At 43.1% G+C, this 22,360-nt stretch overlaps 2 protein-coding genes across 5 annotated transcripts; both read left to right on the top strand.

Annotated features, from left to right (window-relative positions):
• Positions 1 to 3,489: 3,489 nt before the first annotated feature.
• Positions 3,490 to 6,669, top strand: LOC125296571. 4 transcript variants are annotated; one of them, XM_048246545.1, is made up of 7 exons: positions 3,490 to 4,519; positions 4,605 to 4,748; positions 5,028 to 5,124; positions 5,247 to 5,393; positions 5,546 to 5,714; positions 5,852 to 5,977; positions 6,218 to 6,669. In XM_048246545.1, the coding sequence occupies exons 1-4, from the start codon at positions 3,553 to 3,555 to the stop codon at positions 5,299 to 5,301; spliced, it is 1,263 nt and encodes a 420-aa protein (XP_048102502.1). In that variant the 5' UTR covers positions 3,490 to 3,552; the 3' UTR covers positions 5,302 to 5,393; positions 5,546 to 5,714; positions 5,852 to 5,977; positions 6,218 to 6,669. The 4 variants fall into 4 exon arrangements, 3 of the variants coding, with proteins under 3 accessions (XP_048102502.1, XP_048102501.1, XP_048102503.1); XM_048246544.1 differs by having other exon boundaries at positions 5,546 to 5,701; XM_048246546.1 differs by having other exon boundaries at positions 5,028 to 5,098; positions 5,546 to 5,701.
• A 2,274-nt stretch (positions 6,670 to 8,943) lies between these two features.
• On the top strand, positions 8,944 to 21,902 carry mylk5 (myosin, light chain kinase 5). The gene is made up of 15 exons (XM_048246947.1): positions 8,944 to 9,468; positions 14,032 to 14,250; positions 14,419 to 14,454; positions 15,852 to 15,979; positions 16,202 to 16,355; positions 16,781 to 17,089; positions 17,412 to 17,508; positions 17,684 to 17,887; positions 18,447 to 18,664; positions 18,920 to 19,043; positions 19,275 to 19,427; positions 20,449 to 20,569; positions 20,913 to 20,997; positions 21,074 to 21,196; positions 21,351 to 21,902. The coding sequence occupies exons 1-15, from the start codon at positions 9,345 to 9,347 to the stop codon at positions 21,569 to 21,571; spliced, it is 2,316 nt and encodes a 771-aa protein (XP_048102904.1). The 5' UTR covers positions 8,944 to 9,344; the 3' UTR covers positions 21,572 to 21,902.
• Positions 21,903 to 22,360: the final 458 nt, after the last annotated feature.

Below are 22,360 nucleotides of genomic sequence, written 5' to 3' on the forward strand. Positions count from 1 at the left end.
CAGGTTAATTCTGCAAACCTACCACCACAAATAGAATGTAATTCTGTGGTAAACACTGCATAGACATTAAGCACATACGCCTTGTACAAGAAACAAGGAAGTCATATTCTGTGTGCTTGCTGAAAGCTAGGTCTTAATGGTCATTTTTTTCTGGCTAGTGTCCATTGCTCAGCAGTTGACCACAGATTCTACTGACTTCATCACTGTGACCAACTGCAGCTCCACCCTGGACACAGAAGACATGAACACAAACCAAGAAGAGATCCAACTGATTGAGGAGAGTGCTGATGATGATGGTATGATGAAGTAACACTGACATTCACAGTGCCATGCCACACATAAAAGAGAACACTCAAGTCTGTAGAACTCAAGTACTGAATGTCCTCTATGGACAAGTGCTTAAGAAACCAAATTCATTTAGAGAAATATTGTATAACAGGGGTCTCCAACACAGTGCCCGCGAGCACCAGGTAAGCCCGTGGAACATCTATGAGGCGCCCGCAGCACACCTTCTAAAAAAAGCCAACAAGTCTGCAGATCATGCTCTAAAAACATCCTCCATTGTGAAGTTTATTGTGAAGTGATATTTAATTGTAGACAAGAAGCATTTTAAGAATGTATGTAACCATACATCTGTAACATTAACTTATATTATTGGGCGATACCTTACAAATTGTAGCTGGGTTATTGGCGATATCTTACAAATTGTAGCTGGGTTACATTTTAGCCTTTGGCTCCGAATCCTATTCCCATTCAATCTTTAAACAACAATGGAAGCGGCGCGCATACCCGCTGCTTGGACATATAGACAGTAAAAGAAAAAAAGCTTGCTCGTCTGGTGTAGCCAAGTAGCCTGACGCAGTCATACTCAATTCTAGTCAGAATATGAGTCTGATACTGCTCCATTGGGACGTAATTATGGGGCATGTTTCAACCGATACAGGAGGGGAATGCCTCTGCACTCAATTGGATAGACCTAACCAATCAGAGCAACGAAACAGCTTACCGTGAGGTGCAGGAAGAAAATACTCAAACCATCCTTCTTTTCTGGTCTTTTGTAAAAGTTAGTGCCGTCAATAACTCCTAGCCTACAACACTCATTAGCGAAATCCAAGAGATACATAGTAGGGTAGGCTATTAGGAAAAAATGATTGCCTTTATCCCCTCCGTTTTTAAAAATAATTCTGTTGAACACTGATATGCTACAAACATGTTAAACAGCTGGGAAAGGCTGTCGCAAATCCCTTGAACAGGTGGTCAATCAGAGATTTCAAACGAATGAGGGAACATGTCGCAATGCAACAGCGCTGTTTTCCCTTGATGAGAGTTTTCCCACATCTCAACTTTGGCCAAAGTTTTCAGAAATAATCATTTTCAGTGATAAAACCTCATTAAATAATATGCATTTTCCATATGGGGTCTTAAAAGCCATGTATCCTTCTAGCCACAGCGTTTTTGTTTCAAACATAAGCCTAATCTAAACGTGCTCAGATGACGTGATAGACCAGGCGCTGTTGCTCACCTGTCCATCATCGTAAAGCCCGATTTGATTGGTCCGTCCGATCTAGGGCGAGCATACTTGCTCCACAATGGAGCAGTGCCAGACCGAACTTCCCAACCTTAAATTTTGTGGGCGGGACGAAGTTCGGAATGGCACCCAGGCTAGTAGCCCAGCATATCTTTGCGAAAGTTCTGTGGCCATTCCCAGCAAAAACCTGCAAAAAGTAATTTCAGGGAGGTATCCCGAAAAAAAACATTAAGAGTGCCACTAAATGTACACATAAATTAATTTATTGTATGGTCCCCTATGAATGGAATTTAACGAAACTTAGCATGCATTCAGAGGGTGTCAAAGGGGTTATCCTGACAGGTCAAGGTTTGGTTCTTTTTGAGCAGTTCTAGAACATGCACGCTCAGCCAAAGATACAAACAGTGCAGCGTGCAAGACTATCATTAGGGTTTTTTTACAGAGTGCCCTCAGTTTTGGCTATGAATGGAATTTTTCATTTGTAACTAGTTCTAGTCAGCCAAAAGCGCGATTACAGAGCCTCAGTTTTGCTTTTTCATTTGTAACTATGTGGCGCTATTCCGTAAATGAGTGGTTATGGGATGGGTTGAGATGGCCCCTTGAGCCCAACATACAAAAAACAGTGTGGTCCTCCTAGGCCCTACGGTTCTCGAGATATTCACAGAAAACTGTCCGCCCTACCCTCTTTTCGGGGGGTCCAGTCCGGCGGGGGGGTGATGGATCAAAACGAAAATCAATGGTTCCGTGTCAACCGTGTGGGGTTACATGCCCAGAAAGTTTCATGCAGCCCAGTCTTTCAATGTCCCGGGAATTGACCATTTCTCTTGCCAATTAACCACAGATCCTACAGACTCCAGGACAGTGCTGCTGCTGATGTTATGGTTTTCAGAAGTAAAATAGACCTCCTCATAAACATACATGAATATACAAAGCCCTCATGTCTAAGAATTGAAAAATAGTATCTAATAGATAAGTACAAAATGTAAATGCGCAGACTTTGAAACATCCAATTCATAATCATTGTCAGTGAATTTAAAATCATTATATGTTAAGTGAATTGGGAAATTATAGGGAAATTATGAAAAAGAAGTAGAGTACAGGTGTGTATTTCTGCTTTCAATGTTTTGATAATTTTAAAAGCCAGGCCACTACATTATCCAAGGCTGCAGAGGTACGTTGTAACACGTCAATCAATAACAAATAGTGCTGTAATATTAACTGCAAAAACCTTGTTTACAAGATACAAGGACGTTGTGAGCCTAAACCTAAGAACCTTTCTAAGAACCTGTTTCTTGACGGCCATTTTTATTGATAGTATCCATACCTGAGCAGTTCACTACAGACCCTGCCAGCTTCATCATTGTGACCGATCATAGCTCCCCTATTGAGACAAATGACATCAACACAAAGCCAGAAGAAATTCAACGGGTACAGGACAGTGTGGATGATCATGGTATGGTTAGTCATGCATAGTCACACACACACACACACACACACACACACACACACACACACACACACACACACACACACACACACACACACACACACACACACACATACATAAGGCTAAATAAGTAATGCAGAATTACAAGAGTTAAATAAACTTGGATGATGATACATTTTTTAATAGACATTCACAGTCTACACACATACTGTGGGTATTATAAGCCCATGAGAGCATAAAAAATACTTTATGTACCAACACAAATTTTAGAGTCACAGACTAATGAAACATTGCTGTCAAAATAAACCATTAATGCAGCCACTCTGTAAAATCAGAGCTGAATGATATTTTGTTTTTGGTTTGTTTTTGTTTTTTGTTTTCATCAGAGGGGTCCCAAGGCACCCAAGATAAATATAGCATGATAAACAGCGAACATGCTCAGACGGATCTGCCAAAACCAGCACAAGAACCAGAAATAGTAGAGGCTGAAGACAGCTCAATGAGGACAGTGACACCAGAAGACCAGCTAGGACTTGAGAAATACAATGTGATTCAGAATGAGGTGTCCCAGGATAGAATGCAGAGCCCATTAACAACTAAGTCACGTAGAGTGCAATTCACAGACAGTATCAGAATAGGAACTAAATCCATGAAAGATCTACACGGAGATCAGGAGGACATATCAAAAAGAAGGCCCACCAGCTTTCATGACCAAAAGCAGAACCAGACCACTTTCATTCCATGCAAGCTTCCAGCAGTTACTTGCTCTCATGCCACCAGCTCTGCAGCCCAGGTGAAGTCACTAGCGCTGATACAGCCATCAAAAAGAGCCAAGGGTCCTCATGGGATGTCAACAGAAAAGAAACCTGGACTTCTTGACCAGAACCAGTCACCTGTTATCGCCTGTTATCGCATTGACCATACTGTGGATCCAACTCTAGCTGCACAGGAGTTTTCATACAGTTCTGCTGGATTCAACACCACCACAGTCCTCAGGTCCTTTCAAGAGGTCCACGTGAAACTGCAAAGAGGCAAGAAGAGAAATGGTATGGAACTCAGTAAAACAGTCCAGGGTAAGACATTAAAGCCAATACAACAGTCACAAAAAGCCCAACCCAAGGACAGCAGCAGAAGGAACAGCAGCAAAAAAAGCACTTCAATTACTGAGGATCGTCCAAAAAGATCTTATCAACCCATTGAAGATAACAAAAGAAGTAAGCTGGTACAAAGTGAAGTTTTCCAACATGGATCCAACATGTGTGTACACTCAGAGTCACCTGATGAGCAACCAACTGACACTAACGGTATGAAGGAGTCTAAAACCATGAAGAATCAGCAGGGGATGCCCAAGCCAGTTCCAGTGAACCTAAGAAGAATAAAAGTCAAGCCATCCATGGAAAGAATAACCACGTTAGATGACAAAAAGGAAGAGAGAGAACCAGTTATAATCAGCAACACTGGAGACCTATACAGTGGCATTGACCATGCTAAAGACCTGGATACAGTTACTCCAAGTGAACCTCTGACAGAGGCACAGATGAATGGTAAGACAGTGCACATGTAGATAAAACAAAAACAGATATCAACTTGGGTCACTATGCAAGACTATGTTTCCATTTCTCTTCCTAGGGTTCAGAGCCATATTTGACCTGTTCACCAAAGATCATACAGGATTTATCAGTACCACTGGATTTACCACCACCCTGAACACAATAGGCATCACTCTCAAACCTGCAGACATTCATCTGGCCCTGAAGAAAGCTGGATGCAATGGTAGTGTGCTCTCAAACTCACAGTGATACTTATAGGATGTTGATGGTAATGATGACCAATGCTAATTTCTGCCCTAGAGGATGGACTGGTGGGGTTCCAAGGCTTTGTCTCTGTGCTGACAGACACCCAACATTTCTCAAAGTGTGTCAATGGTATACGTAGGCGTTTGATACTGAAAAGGGTTTCCTCAACAATTCATTTATTATCAACAAAAGTGTAAAATATCTCTCTCTTTTTCTCTCTGGCTGTCTATTTATCTCTTCATTATAAACGAGACAGAGCCTGAGGATATCACAGTAACAGTGTTCTACAAAGCCATAACCAAGATGCTGGACTCTGGAATGCTACCTGTAAGCACAAGAGATGAGATATTGAAGTCAGTACCTGTACTATCAGATATAAATTGATAGGCTTACTACTGGGTTTCCCCCACATCATTTCCTTGGCACCTCTATTGCTCTTTACCTGACTGTGCGTTGTTCTGCTCCTCTTTGATAGGTACTACCATAACAAAACACAGCGTCTGATTCACAGAGTCGGGACGTCCACGTGACGCTGGGGGTCACGTCCTCACGTACTACTCAAAAGTGGCTCATCTCCTGGGTTTGAGCAGGCACCAGCTTCTCAATTACATCAAGCCTGCTGGTGAGTTGACCACAGATATGCCTCTTTATAGCACAATCCTACCTCTGGCTCCACTCTGCTACTTCTCATGATCCCATCCTATCCCTGCACTCTGGGATGACCAGTCTAAGTAGTCACTGCAGCAGTGTGACGTGTTTCATGTGTGTGCACAGCTGAGACAGATCAGAGGAACCCATACCTTCAGAAGCCCTGCCTGAGTAGCACAAACCCGACAAGCACTCCTTAAACCATCCACACTCCCCAGGCTGGGCCACGGCCAACCTGTCAAGAGCTGGAGGACAATAGAGATTGAAGACCGCATCAGACAGGTGGTGCTATTATGTATGACCTCACATCTCAAAACATAATGTTCACTCTGAGCTGACAGCTCTAGGTTTACACTGTTCACTCAATTCTCACTGTTCAAGCCATTGAAGTGTGAAGGGTTTGTGTTACGCTGTTGTGTTGTTCTACCACAGCTGTCAATCAAGCACCCAGGGGCAGAAACCATGGAAATGATCACTCCTGTCAAGATTGAAGTCAACCTCACACTGCAAGAGAGGAAACATCTCAGCTTTGAGGAGATTGATCACATAAACTTGGAGGTACAGTATATCATAGTCCAGTCATATTCTACACTTTTTAAGCCTTTTGATGTCTCCCCATGTGTAATTAAAAAGCAACCGACCTAACACAGGGTGCTTACACAGGTGTGGAAAGTGGAAAGTCTGGACATGTGTGAAAAAGTCTTGATAAAGTTCTGGAAGTTTTGCTCATCATAGTTTCTCTGTTGACTGTGTTTTCCTCTTTGTGTGTGTCTTTTTGTAACTCTTTTCTGTCTGCAGTGTCGTGGTGGTGTGCGGAGGTTCCGGTACGACTTAACCAACAACTTAGTACAAGCGTCGGGACTCGCGGAGCTCCGGGGGCTCCCTGCAGCCCTACTACCGGCTCCTGCACCGGCGCCACCTGAGCTTCAACGACGTCTTCAGCACCTACTCCTGGTCCTGGAGCGCCGCCGCCGCCAACATGGTGGAGCCGACAGAACTGATCCGGGAACCCCCGCACTTCTCTGCGCAGACGCCTGCTTTGAGAGAGCCCGACCTCATTCCCAAAAACGGCCACACGAGTCCCCAAGCACCTGCCCTATCCGGAGAGCCACGCGTGTCGTTACCGCGTCTCAAAGCGAGCCAGAGGAGCGGCCCCTGTCTGGTGCGCACCTGCATGAAGACCCAGCTATGATCTCCAGTTCCCCACCTGCATTCTGCCTTTGATACCAAAGTTATGCTAAATAAATATACTAGTAAGCATATTGAAACCAAATGTATTCACTTGAATGTTTATTCAGTTTATTCACTTGAATGTTTATTCAGTTTAACACTACTTGGGTGCTTCATCACACAAAAATGGTTTGACACACCCCCTAATAAGCTGAAAAAGTCAGATGTTTTTCCTGCCAAACCCCAAGAGTTGTTTACATATTTTATCATCTCTGTAGTCCAGTGGTTCTCAAACTTTTTCTGTCATTCCCCGCTTTGGAGGTGGGAAATTGTCAAGCGCCACCTGACCCCTCCTGTTCATCGCGCCCCACCTGACATGTCTCTATTCCCCACACTTTGAGAACCACTGCTGTAGTCTGTTCAATGCGACCTACAAGCATGCAATAGACTGTGAAATAGAGGGAATGAGACGACCTTCAAAGTAAGTAAATTAAAGTCATTAGTATTTAGCACCATTCATCATGTTGTATTAATCACTGTAATTCAGTCAACATAAACAGAAATGGAGAAAATCGGTCCGTGTAATATTAGTTCATTTGATATTCAATTGAGAATCCAAAATGAAAAAATGAAAAAACGAAAAAAGGACTTGTTTTTTCATTATTTGTTTATGAATGTGATACAAACCGACAAATAATGCTTTGTTTTTCAGACTTTTGATTTCATGATCAGATCAAAAGTAGAACGTTTAAAAAACGGCCTCAGGCCCAAAACTGATTTTGATATTTATTTTTTCCAATTTCTGTGACCCGGAAATTATTTATTGACTTCCATTGTCAGCTGCTGCTTTTTTGCTGTTTTGCAGTGTTAAATCGGACTAGGCCTACCAGACAATAGATTGACCATATTGTAGGCCTACAACTTCAAAGCCTTATCATATGTGTTTGTGAAGTGTGATGACATGAAAAGTAGAACTTATTGAACAAAAATGGCAAATTACGCAGTCGGCTAAACATTTTAAACTTGCGCAAAACGGCATGAACCCAGCAACAGTGCGTCGCATAACTTAAAACACAAACTGAAGCAACAGCTTGGACAATCCTACTGCAAAGCCTTTCCTTCCATAGGTATGCAACGTCTATGACATAAAAAGTGGAATATGAACGCATTTCACACCTGACAATTAAACGGAGCTGCCGCCTGTTCGCGATTTGACTGTTTCTTGAGCTCTCAGAGCAGTGTTAATTGCGCGTCTTTTTCAGATGGTGAACGTAGGCCTATAGTTGGACGGACAGGACTGACAAGTAGACGGGCCTAGGCCCGCCTATGGCTCGATTTGAATTATTTGCTCTGTTTGTGAATGAAGTTGTAGCCCCTCTTTCCTTTGATCAATGTGCTTGTTGAACGATGTGTCTATAGTTTCCCTGTCATAGCTACTGTCTTTGGTGTAATCTCACCAGAAGGCTACTGCAGCTGGCTGCCTTCCAATGGCGTTGGCGACAAATGATGATCTGAGCTGATAGATCTAGCATCTAGGCCTACGTTCCCTAACATGGGCTGATACTACATAGCCTAGGTCAGTCATTACTTCTATAATGCTTTGGGCGAACGCGATGTTCATAAACGAAACAGGCATGAGAAGGGAGATGATTTTCTGTCGATTCAACTAAACCAAGTTTGCCATCGTTGCGCAAGTAACCCAATTTCTCGCTATAGTTGTTAGACAATATTTTCTGTCGCTATGGGATGGCCAAAATTAAATCTAGCAACAAAGTCACTGAATTGGCAACACTGAGCACTGACAGGTCTAGACCAAGAAAGTGACTTGGATAGACTTCCAGGTAACAGAAATCGGAAAAAATAAATATCAAAATCAGTTTTGGACCTGAGGCCGTTTTTTAAACGTTCTACTTTTGATCTGATCATGAAATCAAAAGTCTGAAAAACAAAGCATTATTTGTTGGTTTCTATCACATTCATAAACAATTAATGAAAAAACAAGTCCCTTTTTCGTTTTTTCATTTTGGATTCTCAATTGAATATCAAATGAATGAATGATACACGGACCAAAATCCCTCCTGATATGTATGAGGTACATTTCTATTTCCTGTAATTCTCGAGTGATAAGAAAATGAACTGAAAGTCACTTTGGCTAGTAGATCTTGTTTGGAGGTCGTGTTTGTCTGTCCCATTCTCATGCTCCGCATACTCCACCTTCCTAACAAGCAGGTCAGTGTTCTGCTGCACATTGAGACAGTGGCACATTGGTCCACGATAGTGCTGACATGCTGCACATCCAAAGGTCAGTTTCTACTCTACTGATAACGAAGCTGGGGTGAAAAAAAAGACTGAAAAACAAATCTCAACGCACGATTGGTCCTTGACAGTAGCATTTTTCTCCTGCTCTGACTGCTTTTTTTTTTTTTTTTTTTTTTTTCTCACTCTTTCACTCTCTCACAGCAGAGTGCTAGTGTAAATAAACAGAAGGAGTGGTCCCAGCCGAAACAGAAAGAAGGGAAGAAGGGCAGAGAGAGACCTGAAGGTATATGGTGTGTGTGGGAGGATAGGAGTGACAGTGGGAGACAATAAGATGAGTAGGCAGATGTGAAAAAGAAAGTAAGAAGAGAGAGAGAGAGAGAGAGAAGAGTCTGGAGAGAGAGGGGAAGTCTGATAAGTGGTCGGGGGGAAATGACTGTTGACTTCTTCTTCATGCGGGACTGACAGCTCCGGCAGCTGTGTGGATTCTAGAGTGAGGATGGATCGTGGAGAGGGGAAAAAGCGCTATGTGTCCACCCTGCATGTGCAGCTGTCTCCTGGCACTTGGACCATAGTCACCACCAACAGACGGACGATGAGCGCAAACAAAGCACTGGACTCAGGTAAGGGCTAGCTATCAGATTTTGTATACATGAGACAGAGTGCAATGAGAGATTTATATGTACATTTTTTTCTCCTCTCTCTCTCTGTGTGTGTGTGTGTGAGTGTGCGTGGGAGGTAGTGTGTGTGTGAGTGAGGTTAGGTTTGTTACTGTAAACGTTTCTCCTGCGGGTCACTGCTGTTGATATGGAGTGTTGAGCAAATAGTTATAGTGTGCACATCCCACCTTCTGACAGGTGCAGGACAAAAGAAAACTATACTCAATTGAAAAAATATAATGTCCGCAACACTGCTTTTGACTCCCGATTATTTAATGCAACGTTTCAACCCTGCTGGGTCTTCTTGGATATGGAGTGTTGCCCGTTTATAGCATGTCAGGACAGGGCTCGGCGGGTCGTCTTAATCTGCAGTCATCGGCGATACGGTCTCCTCCACTTTCACTTCTCCTCTGTGCTGGTGCGGCCCATGCTAGCCCAATAATCCCTCTAAATCCACTTCTGGACTCATAAACTGCACTTCGTTCCAAAAAAGCAGAAGCAACAGAGCAAGCTGAGACACATTTGTGTTCACCCAAGCAGGTTATTTGTGTTCAGCCTGAATGGTGCAGAAGGATACTTTTATGCACCATTCAGGTTGAATCTTGAAAACAGGTTTATGTCAGTTTACTGTCTTAGAAAAAATAACTCTGTCAACCGTCAACGACAGGTTCATACATCTCTTAGTAACATTAGTGGTGAAAAGACAACAACGGTATTTCAGTTCCTGACTGGGCAAATAACTTGCTAGACAAACAAAAGCTTTCCCCTTTTGGTCATGATCAAAAAAAGGACTGAGACACTGAACTGGTCACCAAATCAGAATGGACTGCTTCTGTATTTGTCTGAGTGAAGCCACTGACTCAAGGTATATACAGAATAATTAAGCAACTATGTATATCAACAGAGAAGAGCACAGCTGAGTGACTTTTCTTATGATCAGACCAGTGTGATTGGAGAGAGAGAAGACGCTGAACAATCTGACCATTCATAGCACTGTCCAGGGAGAGAAGCGCACCGGTCTGGTTTTGCCTTATGTAACAGATTCCCATTGTACTAGAACGATAGCAGGGTCCACTAGAGGAGAGGTGTGACAATCCTTCCTTGTCTGTATGTGGAGAGGTCAGAGCAACCAGGCCTACGGGGTCAAAGTTCACCTTATTCAAACACTCTGGAACAATCCTAGAGTTTTCCTTTGATGAGGAAAAAAAGGACCCCGCGTGTAAGGGGCTTTTTTGGGTGTGTCCAATGACACATATCAAAGCGTTCCAGGCAATAACCTGGCAATCAGGTCATGATTTCAGAGAACAAATACCTTATGTGCAATTAAATGGTCCAATGACCCCCCCACCCCACACACACACACACACACACACACACACACACACACACACACACACACACACACACACAGGGAAACAGTTAATGTTCAAACAAACCTAGAGGCAAGACCATTAGCTGATAAATAGGAATTTTAAGGAAATGCGGTTGACACATCACTGCTTAATAGAAAAAGCATGTTGTTCACAAACAAAGCAACAGCATGAATGACCTAGTTGATGGTGACACCAAAACAGGAATAGAAATAGTGTGGCCTGTAAGACACAGGAAACAAGCTAACTTGGGTTTCTGAAACTGATGCAACTATTTATGAGCATGTAATGTAATATCATCCTTGTATTCCAGGGGCTAAAAACAAAAGTAATTTGAAGCCACTTTTCTGTGGAATTCTTCAGTGGAAAAGTGTCTGCGTCTCCATGTCACAACATGTTTAAAAAAATGTAATTTTAAAATTACAAGTGGGGACTGTAAGGCAAAATCCACTCTGAGAATTATTGCATCTAGATGAATGGACAATGGCCAGAACGGACTGATTATATCAGGCACCCAAGGCCTGATCACAATGCTGCTAAATGCATCTCCTGTGTCCTTTGATCATTACTCAGCCCTTCACCAGGGTCAGAGAGACTCAAGATGAATGGTATTTCAAGTTTGTGTAATTGTACTGTGTATTAATGTAAAATATTCATGTTTGATCTCTAATTGATCCTTATCATATGGGCAGCAGTCTGATCATGGTTTCATTACAATCTGAAATATGTGCCATAGTTTTATAGCCCAACTAGTCCAATGCGATCTCTGCTGGGCCTTGATTAATGGGGGTATAGTGTTAGGGCCTCACAGGGATTAGTCACTGGCAAATGCATAGTGTAGAACACCTGAGAGTGTTCGTGAGCTTGGCTTCTCTTCTCTGCCCTGCTCATCTACTCTTGCACCCTATTTGACTCTGTCTTCCTTTTCCATTTTCTCTCACTCATCCCAGGTTTGGTTTTGTGTTTACTACATTTCAGCTACCCTACCGTGTATTGCAGTATTAAACTGTTCCTTGATCTACCACATATAACTGTAAGAAAAACACGAGGTGTTCATAGGAAAAAAAAAACAATTCAGTTAATGCAGCTTCAATCTTTATTCCAATAAAAAGCAATCACAGAAGTACATGTGACCTACTTCTGGGCACCAATCTTGTAGAGTGACCCTTGATGAGTCTTGTAAAAAACTAACTATTGAGGATCTCAAACTCTTGGCATATATTCTGTTTCAAAAGTCCCTCCTACACTCTAATGTTAATGAGTAGATAACACCTTGACTGGGATGGTTATCAGATGCCTTCCCCCATACTGTTTCTCCAAATAGTGTTCTCACACCTCGGTTCCTTTCTGGCCCCAGGTGAGGCCATAGCATGGACCTTTAAGTGTTGTATTGATAAGATCACCTTGTGGGACATAAAGTAGCATATGATGTTTTTAGACAGGGTAAACTGTAAAATCTTCCTCTTGGTGTGCCATGCCCTTGCATTTAACATTTGGTTTATAAACTGTTGAGTGATATTGTAGGTTGTTTACTAATTATGGAGACTAAATTACAAGTCTAATGCATCTTACTGTCCCATAAAGTTCTGACATGCCTGAACCTACCGTCAGCTGTTTTCTGTAGTTGGTAACATTTTGACGGTCCTTACAGGACCAACATACACATACATACACTCATACACACTTAACGGTAACTCAGTTTACTGAAAAGGCATCAAATCAACACTGTAACATCAGCACTGCCCAGTTTTTTGTTATTATTATGTTATCTATATGTTTGCATTTTCTTTTATCTTTCGATCACAGTCACCGCCACTCCCTCCTATTATTTCCTCATTCCTCTTATTCCAACCAGATCCTCTATCTCCTATTTAGGCAAGGCAAAGCATGATGTTTATTTATATAGTAGTGCATACACAATGGTAATTCAATGTGCTTTACATACAGTAAATAAAAGAAAAGAATAATAGAAAAATAAAAGCATAAACGGGCAATAATTTAAGAATAGTTTAAAAAGTAAAGTACATGAAATAGAATAATTTAAAAGCATCAAAGACATAAAATAGAATTATTAAAAGTCAGAGTGCATCTGATTAGATCAGTTAGCAGAAAGCATCTGAGAAGAGTTTGGTCATAAGTCTAGATTTGTAAGTGACTAAAGTTGGGGCATCTGTAATAATAATAATAATAATAATAATAATACGTTTTATTTATATAGTGCCTTTCTCAGACTCAAGGTCGCTTTACAAAGTCAACACAAACAAAGCAAGACAACACAAAAACAGACAGACAGTCAAAAAAAAGGGAAAAAAGGGCATTTGCGATGAGTCAAGCGGTGGCGGAATTTGAAAAGTGTTCCTGAAACAGAAAGGTCTTGAGGTGAGCTTTGAAGAAAGAAAAGGAGGGACTGTGTTTAGTTGCTTAGTTCTAACAGCGGGTTTTAGCAACAAGTATTTCCCCTATGAGACATTGAGAGGTCTAGAAGGCTGGAAGGTGTAGCCTACTGCTGAAGCATGTCTGATAGGTAATTAAGTTCCATTCCATTTAGTGATTTATAAAAAAAAAAAAAAAAAAAAAAAAACAGTTGTGTTTTAAAGTCAATTCTGTGACTTCCTGGAACCTAATGCAGGGACATTTTGGAGTTTGGAGGGATGTGTTCTTTTTGTTCTTTTAGTTTGGGTGAATACCCTAGCTGGTGCATTTTGTATCACCTTACCTGAAACTGTTTGACTTGAAGTCTTTCCTACTTTCTACCAAATGTAATGACTTCAGTTCTTTCAGGGCTTCCCATTTCCTTATCATTTCCTTATCGTTAACCACCCCATAGCTCAGACTTATGTTATATGGCTCCACACAGTTGCCCTAGATGTCCACTACTCTCTCTGTTCTGTGTCCACCGGCCTCACATCCAGTCATTAGTCACAGCCAGTCTCTCATGTGCTCTGCTCTGTGGTGTGTTGCTGTGTTTGAATGGTACACAAGTCTACGCAGCAGAACCTGTTTCAACCCAGCTATCTTTCTGTGTTTATCTGTTTTGCTGATAAAGTTTTGTTGGTAGACGCACGCACATGCTTACATACACACACGCGCACACGCGCGCACACACACACACACACACACACACACACACACTCAATTTCTCTTTCTCTCTCAACAGTAGACAAAAACACAAATGGAAATAATCAGGACTTTGAGAGAGTGTGCCAGACGAAGATCAAGCCGCCTGCATCTTCCCCCGTGTTTTCCCCAACCTCAGAGAGGCTGAATGGCTCGAGCCCCAGGTCACCACTGACACCCTTGGGTAAGGGCAGTGTTGCTGAAGGACTACTGTCACCTGTTCAGAGTCCCCAAACAGAAACCCCAACACGGCGGAAAGGTAAATAAATACATCAACAGCACTGAAATCAAGCATAAACTACTGCTCAGGGCTCGCTCTGCCTAAGAACATACACAGCTCAAGCGAACTGTACATGCTCACACACAAATAGACTCCGCCCACAGTTTTTTTGTAATATCACCTGCATTTCCCCTTAACTTCCTGCAGAAGCTGTTCTGAAGAGGAGGACAAGTTCAGGGACAGGTACGGTCTCTCTTTTTTGTTCTTTTGCTGCATTTACATGGACATACCCAATGTTAGATACATACAGACTGCACTCCACTCCACACAGCACATCTATGGTGTAGCCACAGTGAAGGAAAGATGAACAAGATACAGTAAAGGTGGCATATAATGGGAAAGTGCGGGCAAGATGAACAAGATACAGTAAAGGTGGCATATAATGGGAAAGTGCGGGCAAGATGAACAAGATACAGTAAAGGTGGCATATAATGGGAAAGTGCGGGCAAGATGTTTGTGAACTGTAATGTTCTCACTTTCCAAGCAATGCTTAGGTATTTTATGTTCAAATTTATGTGCAGGCTTACTGAGTCTAGGAATGCCATTATAATAAGGTCTTTGACGGACCCTAACCTAAGTGAGACAAGATATTCCTTCAGCTTTTGGAAATATTGGAACCAACATTTGTATGTATTTATCCAGTGAGCACACGTGTGCTATGTGTAATTTATTTTATGTGTGTCAGTATACTATGTGTGTCTTATATTTGGACCTCGAGTCTGTCAATAAAGATAATAATAATAGACAGTCACAGCAAGACTCAAGAAGCACTGAGCTCTCTGCAGGATTGTTAACCTGCCAACACTGTACAAATGTTTCAATCATCCCAGCTCTCCCTTATGGTTGGCTTGTGGTGTCTCATTTCCAAGGGGAATATTTACCCCTATGTCTTTCCACTCGGTTTTCGAGGGACAAGGGCTAGGGGTAGATGATGGGATAGGGGAAGGGGAAGGGTAAAACAGAGAAATGAGATTCAGCGTAAGTACTCACAGATCACAGTGTTTCGTTTTTTTGTTTTAGTTTTGAAAGTGAATGAATTTTATCATTGTGTGAGCTGGATTAACATTTTCAGTTTTGTATGAAGGAGTGTGTGTGCGTGTGTGAGAGGGGGGTGGAGTGTGTGAGAGTGACAAAATGAAGTCATTAAACACACAATAAAAAGCTCAGTTTTCTCATCTGTAATCGCTTTATGACATCCAGGCAAATAGTCCTGAACCCACAGATTTGAATAAATATACATTGCTCATATGACATTGGTAAACCGTCAAGCAGGGCCATTCATATCAGGTGATCTTTACTGCTCCTGTGATCAGCCGAATGTAGACTGAAACAAATGAAGCCAGACGTCATAGCATAGACAGCTCCATCACCAATGACAGCTCAGTTGCATTTCACTCAATCACTTAGATGGCCAGCAGCAGTAACTCAAATTGGATGGATGTAAACATTATGGCTCACTGTGCCTGGATGACTACATTTTTCATAGTAAAGCATTTTTGCTCTGCTCTCCCTCTCTCTTACTGTGTGTGTGTGTGTGTGTGTGTGTGTGTGTGTGTGTGTGTATCTCGCTGTGTGTCTAGCCCCTCCATTGCTGTTCTTGACTCCCCCAGCTGTAGTGGAGGTTCAGGTTGGGACTGAGGCACGTTTGGCAGCTGAATTCAGTGGCGGTGCACCTGTAGCATCTTGCTGGATTCACAACAAAGAGGAGGTATATATACACACACACACACCACATACACACAGTCACTCACACACAGTCACTCACACACATGGACACACAAACTCTGTCAATGTCCAGGTGCACATGCGCACACACCCACAGTCTCTCTCTCTATGTGTCCTCAGACATAACCAAACACATGTATATAGACAGTAGTATACAAGACACACACACAATAAATACGGAAACTCTCTCTCTGTCTGTGTGTAGGTGAGAGACAGGCCTGGGTACCTAATAGAGAGCAGTGACGAGCGCAGCACTCTGATAATCTCGGCAGCTCAGCCAGAGGACGCCGGCCTCTACTGCATCCTGCTACGCGACCGCAAGACCTCCGCTCAGCAAACACTCACCCTGTCTGTCGCTGGTATGCATCGGCTCTCTCTCACACAGACACACACACACACATACACGCACCTGGTAATGTTCAGAGGTCTCTTTTGCATGATGCACTAGCCTCTCTTTACCTGGATCAAAGAGCAATACACAGCACAAAGCATCGTCACAGGCCCTCTGAACTCTCCCTGTGAGTTTCTTCAAGCATCCTGAAAGTTACTGCCAGTCTGCTAGTTTCAGTCCTTGTGTTTACTCACTGTTGCTTGGTATTTGATTGAAAGTACTAAATTACTCTTCATGTGCCAACATCATCCTTTAAACACATATCCTTGCAAGCTTCCCACTCTAACGTGTGTGTGTGTGTGTGTGTGTGTGTGTGTGTGTGTGTGTGTGTGGGGGGTTGTGTATGTCTGTGTGTGTGTGGGGGGGGGGGGGTTGTGTGGGTTTGTGCTCCAGACAGACCCCATCCTCCGGCCTCCTGTCCTGTGGTGTCCTTCACCCCGCAGGGTCCTGTGGTGTCCTGGTCAGGTCCCAGCTACGACGGCGGCAGCGCTGTCACAGGCTATGTGGTAGAGGTTAAGGAAATACACCCAGGAAAACCAGGGATCTGGCGTGAACTCACGGCCCAGTGCAAGAGCACATCCTTCAGGCTCCACTCTAAACTTCAGCCCCAAGGGGAGTACTGCTTCCGGGTACGCGTCTGTAACACAGTGGGTGTGAGTGAGCCAAGCGAGGAGTCACAGGTCTTTCAGATGGAGACTGTAGGTGAGAGATTCCGCTGGATGAAGGCCTTAGCTTTATGGAGAATGTTGTGTGGCCAATTGCCATCCATTGCTTTTCTAGTTACAGTATATCTGCAGATAGCATTTTAATTATAGTCAGTAGTTAGAAACCAAACATAAGCACTTTTAAATATTTACCTTTGACCAATTCCCCTCAGAAGTAGTTATTATTAGTGCAAAAAGTGTCACACACTTGTGGTGTATGGGGAACAAACATCAGGCAATGCCTTTGGATTTCAGGAGACATGCTTTCCAGATAAAAAAAAAGCTTTATTGTGTTTGTGTGCGTGTTTCATGATTCCCAGAAGACCAACAGGAGATGCCACCGCAGTATGTGGATGTCACAATTGACACACTCCACAAGGTCACCGACCACTACAATGTTCTAGAAAAACTGGGATCGTGAGTATAATCAGTCATCAGATAAAAAAAACTTGGGGAAATGTAATCAATTAGTCTCTGCCTTTTCAGAAACGAACACTGAAAGAAAGGAACATGTTAAAAGAAATAAATGAATTAAAAAGAAAGTAGCCATGAACAGATGAGAAGCTACAGTGTTTGTCTCTCTCTCCTTTAGGGGTAAGTTTGGACAGGTGTTCCGCCTCAAACACAAGGAAACGGGGCATGTGTATGCTGGGAAGTTTTACAAGGGTCGGCGTGAGAAGGAGAGAGAGGCAGCAAGGAGGGAGATTCAGCTCATGAACCATCTCCATCACCCAAAACTGGTGCAGTGCCTGGGAGCCTACGACAACAAGCCTGAGGTTGTCATGGTGATGGAGTTGTGAGTATGTCTGTTTGTGTGTTGTGAGTATGTGTGTGTGTGTCTTGTGAGTATATCTGTGTGTGTGTGTGTGTGTGTGTGGGTGGGTGTCAGTTAGCAGATGTCGGATGTCTGTGTGTGCAACGGTATGAAATAGGCCTGATCTTCTACAGCAGGGAGTTTTTTTTCAACAAGTAGTCCTGGAAGGCATTGCAGATCGTCCCTCACCATGCCTTCAATAACCTAGTTTCACTGTAGGAATCACTTTGTTTTGGGTTCAGCAGTGGTCCTCAGGTTGCTTCCGTAGATTGTCGTAGTTCCTGATTCACAATCAGTGGAAAACACGTTTTACAGGACACACATGAGCCTTAGGCAACATAGTTGTCACAGGAGTCAAGTGATAGCATTCTTCAGCACACAATCAACAATTCAGTTGGTCTCATCTGAGTAGTCGGACTCTGCTGTCACCTGGGTTCAACAATACTAACTTTATTGTTTGAGTACGATCTTGTGTGACGCTGTTATAATTCTTTTTTATGTGGTGCGGGGTGACATGAATTTCTCCTGTTCTGCCGAGCAGCATAGCAGGCGGCGAGCTGTTTGAGCGCATCGTGGATGACAGCTACGAACACACAGAGTCCACCAGCGCCCGCTACATGCACCAGGTTCTCGATGGGGTCCGGTTCATGCACGAGCAGAACATCATCCACCTGGACCTCAAACCCGAGAACATAGTCTGTGTGGACAAGAGCAGTACCTCAATTAAGGTCATTGACTTTGGACTTGCAAGCAAGCTGGGTGAGCATGTTTACACGTATGTGCGTGTGTGTATGTCATGTGTGTACAGCTCTGTCTTTTACCTAGGATTAACCATTATCACACTTTGTTGGATAGTACTCCATTTAAGTATTTGTGTAGAGCCCATACTTTGTCATTTATAGAGATTTTCCACTTTAAGAGAAACTGTGCATTTTCCAGCTTACAAATGTTGCAGCATCTCCAAACATCCAGATGGTGCTTTAGGAGAAGCATTATTTATCTTCTCTCTTTCAGATCCCTCCACACCTCTGACAGTGATGCATGGAACTCCTGAATTTGTGGCTCCAGAGGTGATCAACTATGAGCCTGTGAACTTTGGCACAGACATGTGGAGCATCGGGGTAATCTGCTACATCCTGTGAGTACTAAATCTTCACTGAGTAATCTCTTTCTGATTGTAAAGTCACAGAGTGTGAAATAGAAATGTGTGTGTGTGTGTGTGTGTTCGTGTGTGTGTGTGCGTGCGCACGTGCATATGTGTATGTGTGTGTATGTCTGTGTGTGTGTGTGTGTGTGTGTGTGTGTGTGTGTGTGTGCGTGTGCGTGTGTGTGCGTGCGGGCGTGCATATGTGTGTATGTGTGTGTGTAGGCTGAGTGGAGAGTCCCCATTCCAGGGCAGCAGTGATGCTGAAACTCTAGCCCTGGTCACGGCTGCACAGTGGGAGTTTGATGATGAGAGCTTCGAGGACATCAGCTCAGAGGCCAGAAATTTCATTAGCTCTCTGCTCAACAAGAACATGAGGTCAGAGGTGACACACACAACCATGTCCTCAACCCCATGCACACTTCCTCCCACTGCAAAGGTTCCCCACCTGAAGAAATACATTACCCATATTTACATAGTGGCCCATTCTCTCTCTCTCTCTCTATATATATATATATATATATATATATATATATATACACAAGGATACAAGGAAGTTTATTGTCACATGCATATAGTTACTGGAAGTAAGAAATGCAGTGAAATTATGTCTGGTGTCAGCCTATTTGTGCATTTATGGGGGGGGGTAAAAAGTGCAGTAGAAGAGGGGTTTAGTAGATTAAGTGGGAAGGGCTGCATAAGAAAGGTGGGGTAGGATTGGGATTGGGATTGGGTGGGGCACCAACAAGGAGCACCCAAGAGCAACAGGGGCAAGGAAAAACTCCCTTACCAAGGAAGAAACCTTGGGCAGATCCACGGCTCAAGGGGCTAACCCAACTGCCAGGGGTCTTGGTGTGTGTGTTGGAGAAGCTTCCTCATGAGACAATGTGCTGTGTATTGGGGAAGTTTTGTGCTGTAACTGCTGGAGCAGTGACTGTGTGTGTAGTGTGTGTGTGTGGGTAGGTGGGGGCAGTGTGCTGTAAGTATGTAGAGGATGTGTGTTGAAAAAGATCCTGAAGACAATGTGCTGTGTATGTGGGGGGGCGGGGGGGCAGTGCAGCAAGTATGTAGAGGAGGATTACTGTAGCAAGCAGTGTGCTGTATGTATGTGAGGTGATGACAGTGATGATGTAAGTGTGTGTGTTTTTTGTGTGTGTGTTGGGGATGGGAGTGAGGGGTGGGGGCAGAAAGGCTAGGCAATCAAGGACATATATATAAACCTGACAGTCCTACACCAATAAATGTCCAAGCCGTACGTGTCAGGCTTGTGCAAAATTCCAGAATTGAATTGAAACTGGCTCTTAAATTCCAATTCAATTCTTGAATTTCACTTGCATTTCAATAGAGGTAGCAAACAGGAAGCAGAATTGCAATTCGAATTGTGCTCCTGTGTGTGCAGACGCCGAATGTCCTGTGAGGAGGCTCTAGTCCATCCCTGGATGCTCTCAGCTGGTGGAGGAGCTGCAAAGTGCCTCTCCAAGGATAAGATGAAGAAATTCCTGGCCAGACAGAAATGGAAGGTACTTGAGTATATGTGTGTAGTGGAGGAGAATTATCAAGAGAACTATTATTTAGTCCTGTTGACATTAATTAACATTTGTTAACTAATAAGCTAAATATATGGTAAGGGAAAATGGTTAAATGATCCTGAAAATGTGAAGATATCTTGGTCTAAGCAGTAAAAGGAACAGTTCTGAAGACTTGTAAAATATTCATGCAAAAATAGGCAGGTAGTAGACAGGGAACATCTGAGTGTCAAACTAATAAGAAGCGAAGACAGACTGCGGAGTGCCATGAGGAAAGTAAAAGACCTCAAGAGACTGATGAGACTCCCTGTTGGTGTGTTTGTGTGTGTGTGTACAGAAAACTGGAAAAGCTCTCTTGGCTTTGAAGAGAATGACACTGAAACCCAAAGAAGGCTCGATGTCTGTAAGCAGCCCAGTGGAGGGTAAGGAATGCCCCCCCCCACACACACACACACGCACCTTCAAAGACTGTAATGGTTTATGCCCTCTGTGCTGTAGACTCTCCTGAGGTGCTGGAGGCTTTGGAGAGGAAACTCCAGTCTACACCACAGTTCAGCCAGAAGCCCTCAGACGTCTCAGTAGCAGCAGGATCAACAGCCCTGTTCATATGCAAAATCACAGGTATCAATGAACCCACACACTCTTATCTATGCACACACACATGCACACACCCACAAACACACGTTCCGAAATGTACAGCTCATCAATGAGTTTGACCCCTTGGTTGGTTGTAATCCCCTCTCCCTACCTGTTTTCTGTGCCACCTCCTGCACAGGCTACCCTGACCCAGAGGTGCAGTGGCTGAAGGGGGAGGAGGAGCTGGAGGAGCAGACCTCCCGCGTGACCGTGGACTACGAGGAGGACGGCAGCTGCAGCCTCAAACTGGAGAAGGTGGAGGCAAAGGACTCCGGAGTTTACACCTGCAGAGCCGTCAATGACCAGGGGGAGGCAGTGTGCTCTGTGACACTCACTGTGAAGAACAGAGCTGGATGTTGATGTTCACATACTAGTGTGTCTCAAACAGGAACGGACACAGACACACACACACACACACACACATTTGCGGTGCCTTGTGTTCATGACTATGATGGTGAGAGAATTATAGGTTTTGATTTGCTTTACATAAATCTAATTTCTCTGCTCTTACTGCATGTGTATGGTTATATAATGACAACTCATTACAATCATATTTGGTGGTGGTGGCAATTGAGTGGCAATTATGTGACTCACTCATGTAATACAAATGCTGTACTGATGAGGGAGAAATAGAAAATAGTCAGTGGTAAAATCTGTCATACAACTAACAATAAACATATAATTTCCTTAAGCTGTGTTGCTATCAGTTACTGTAGGCCCTAATATCTCACTTCTGGTTTATTATTTATAAGGCCAATCAATTAGAATAGCAGTTTAAACGTAGATTTTTTTCATGTGGCCAAAATTTTGAATGAGCCTACTGCATTTTATTGTAGGTTAAATGTAGGTGTGTTGTTGGCTTTTAATTCAAACATTACTCCACAAAAAATAATACATTTGACTGATTTGGTGCTTAAAAGATGCCTAACACAGTTAGTGACTCAACAGAGAGCCTTGCAAAAATCTCAACCAAAAATTCCACTTAATGGACTATCCAACATAGGACAGCATTTGCTGCTTCGTAGACAGGTGGTCATAAGATCATGAAGAAGTTTAACTAAAATGACACAAAACCCCACTGATCTGTATTTTAAGCGGCAACTGAGGAACTTTAACACAGTGGACCTCAGTACACTTAGGTTTAACGAC

Source organism: Alosa alosa, chromosome 6 (assembly GCF_017589495.1).
Source record: "Alosa alosa isolate M-15738 ecotype Scorff River chromosome 6, AALO_Geno_1.1, whole genome shotgun sequence".
NCBI lineage: Eukaryota > Metazoa > Chordata > Actinopteri > Clupeiformes > Clupeidae > Alosa > Alosa alosa.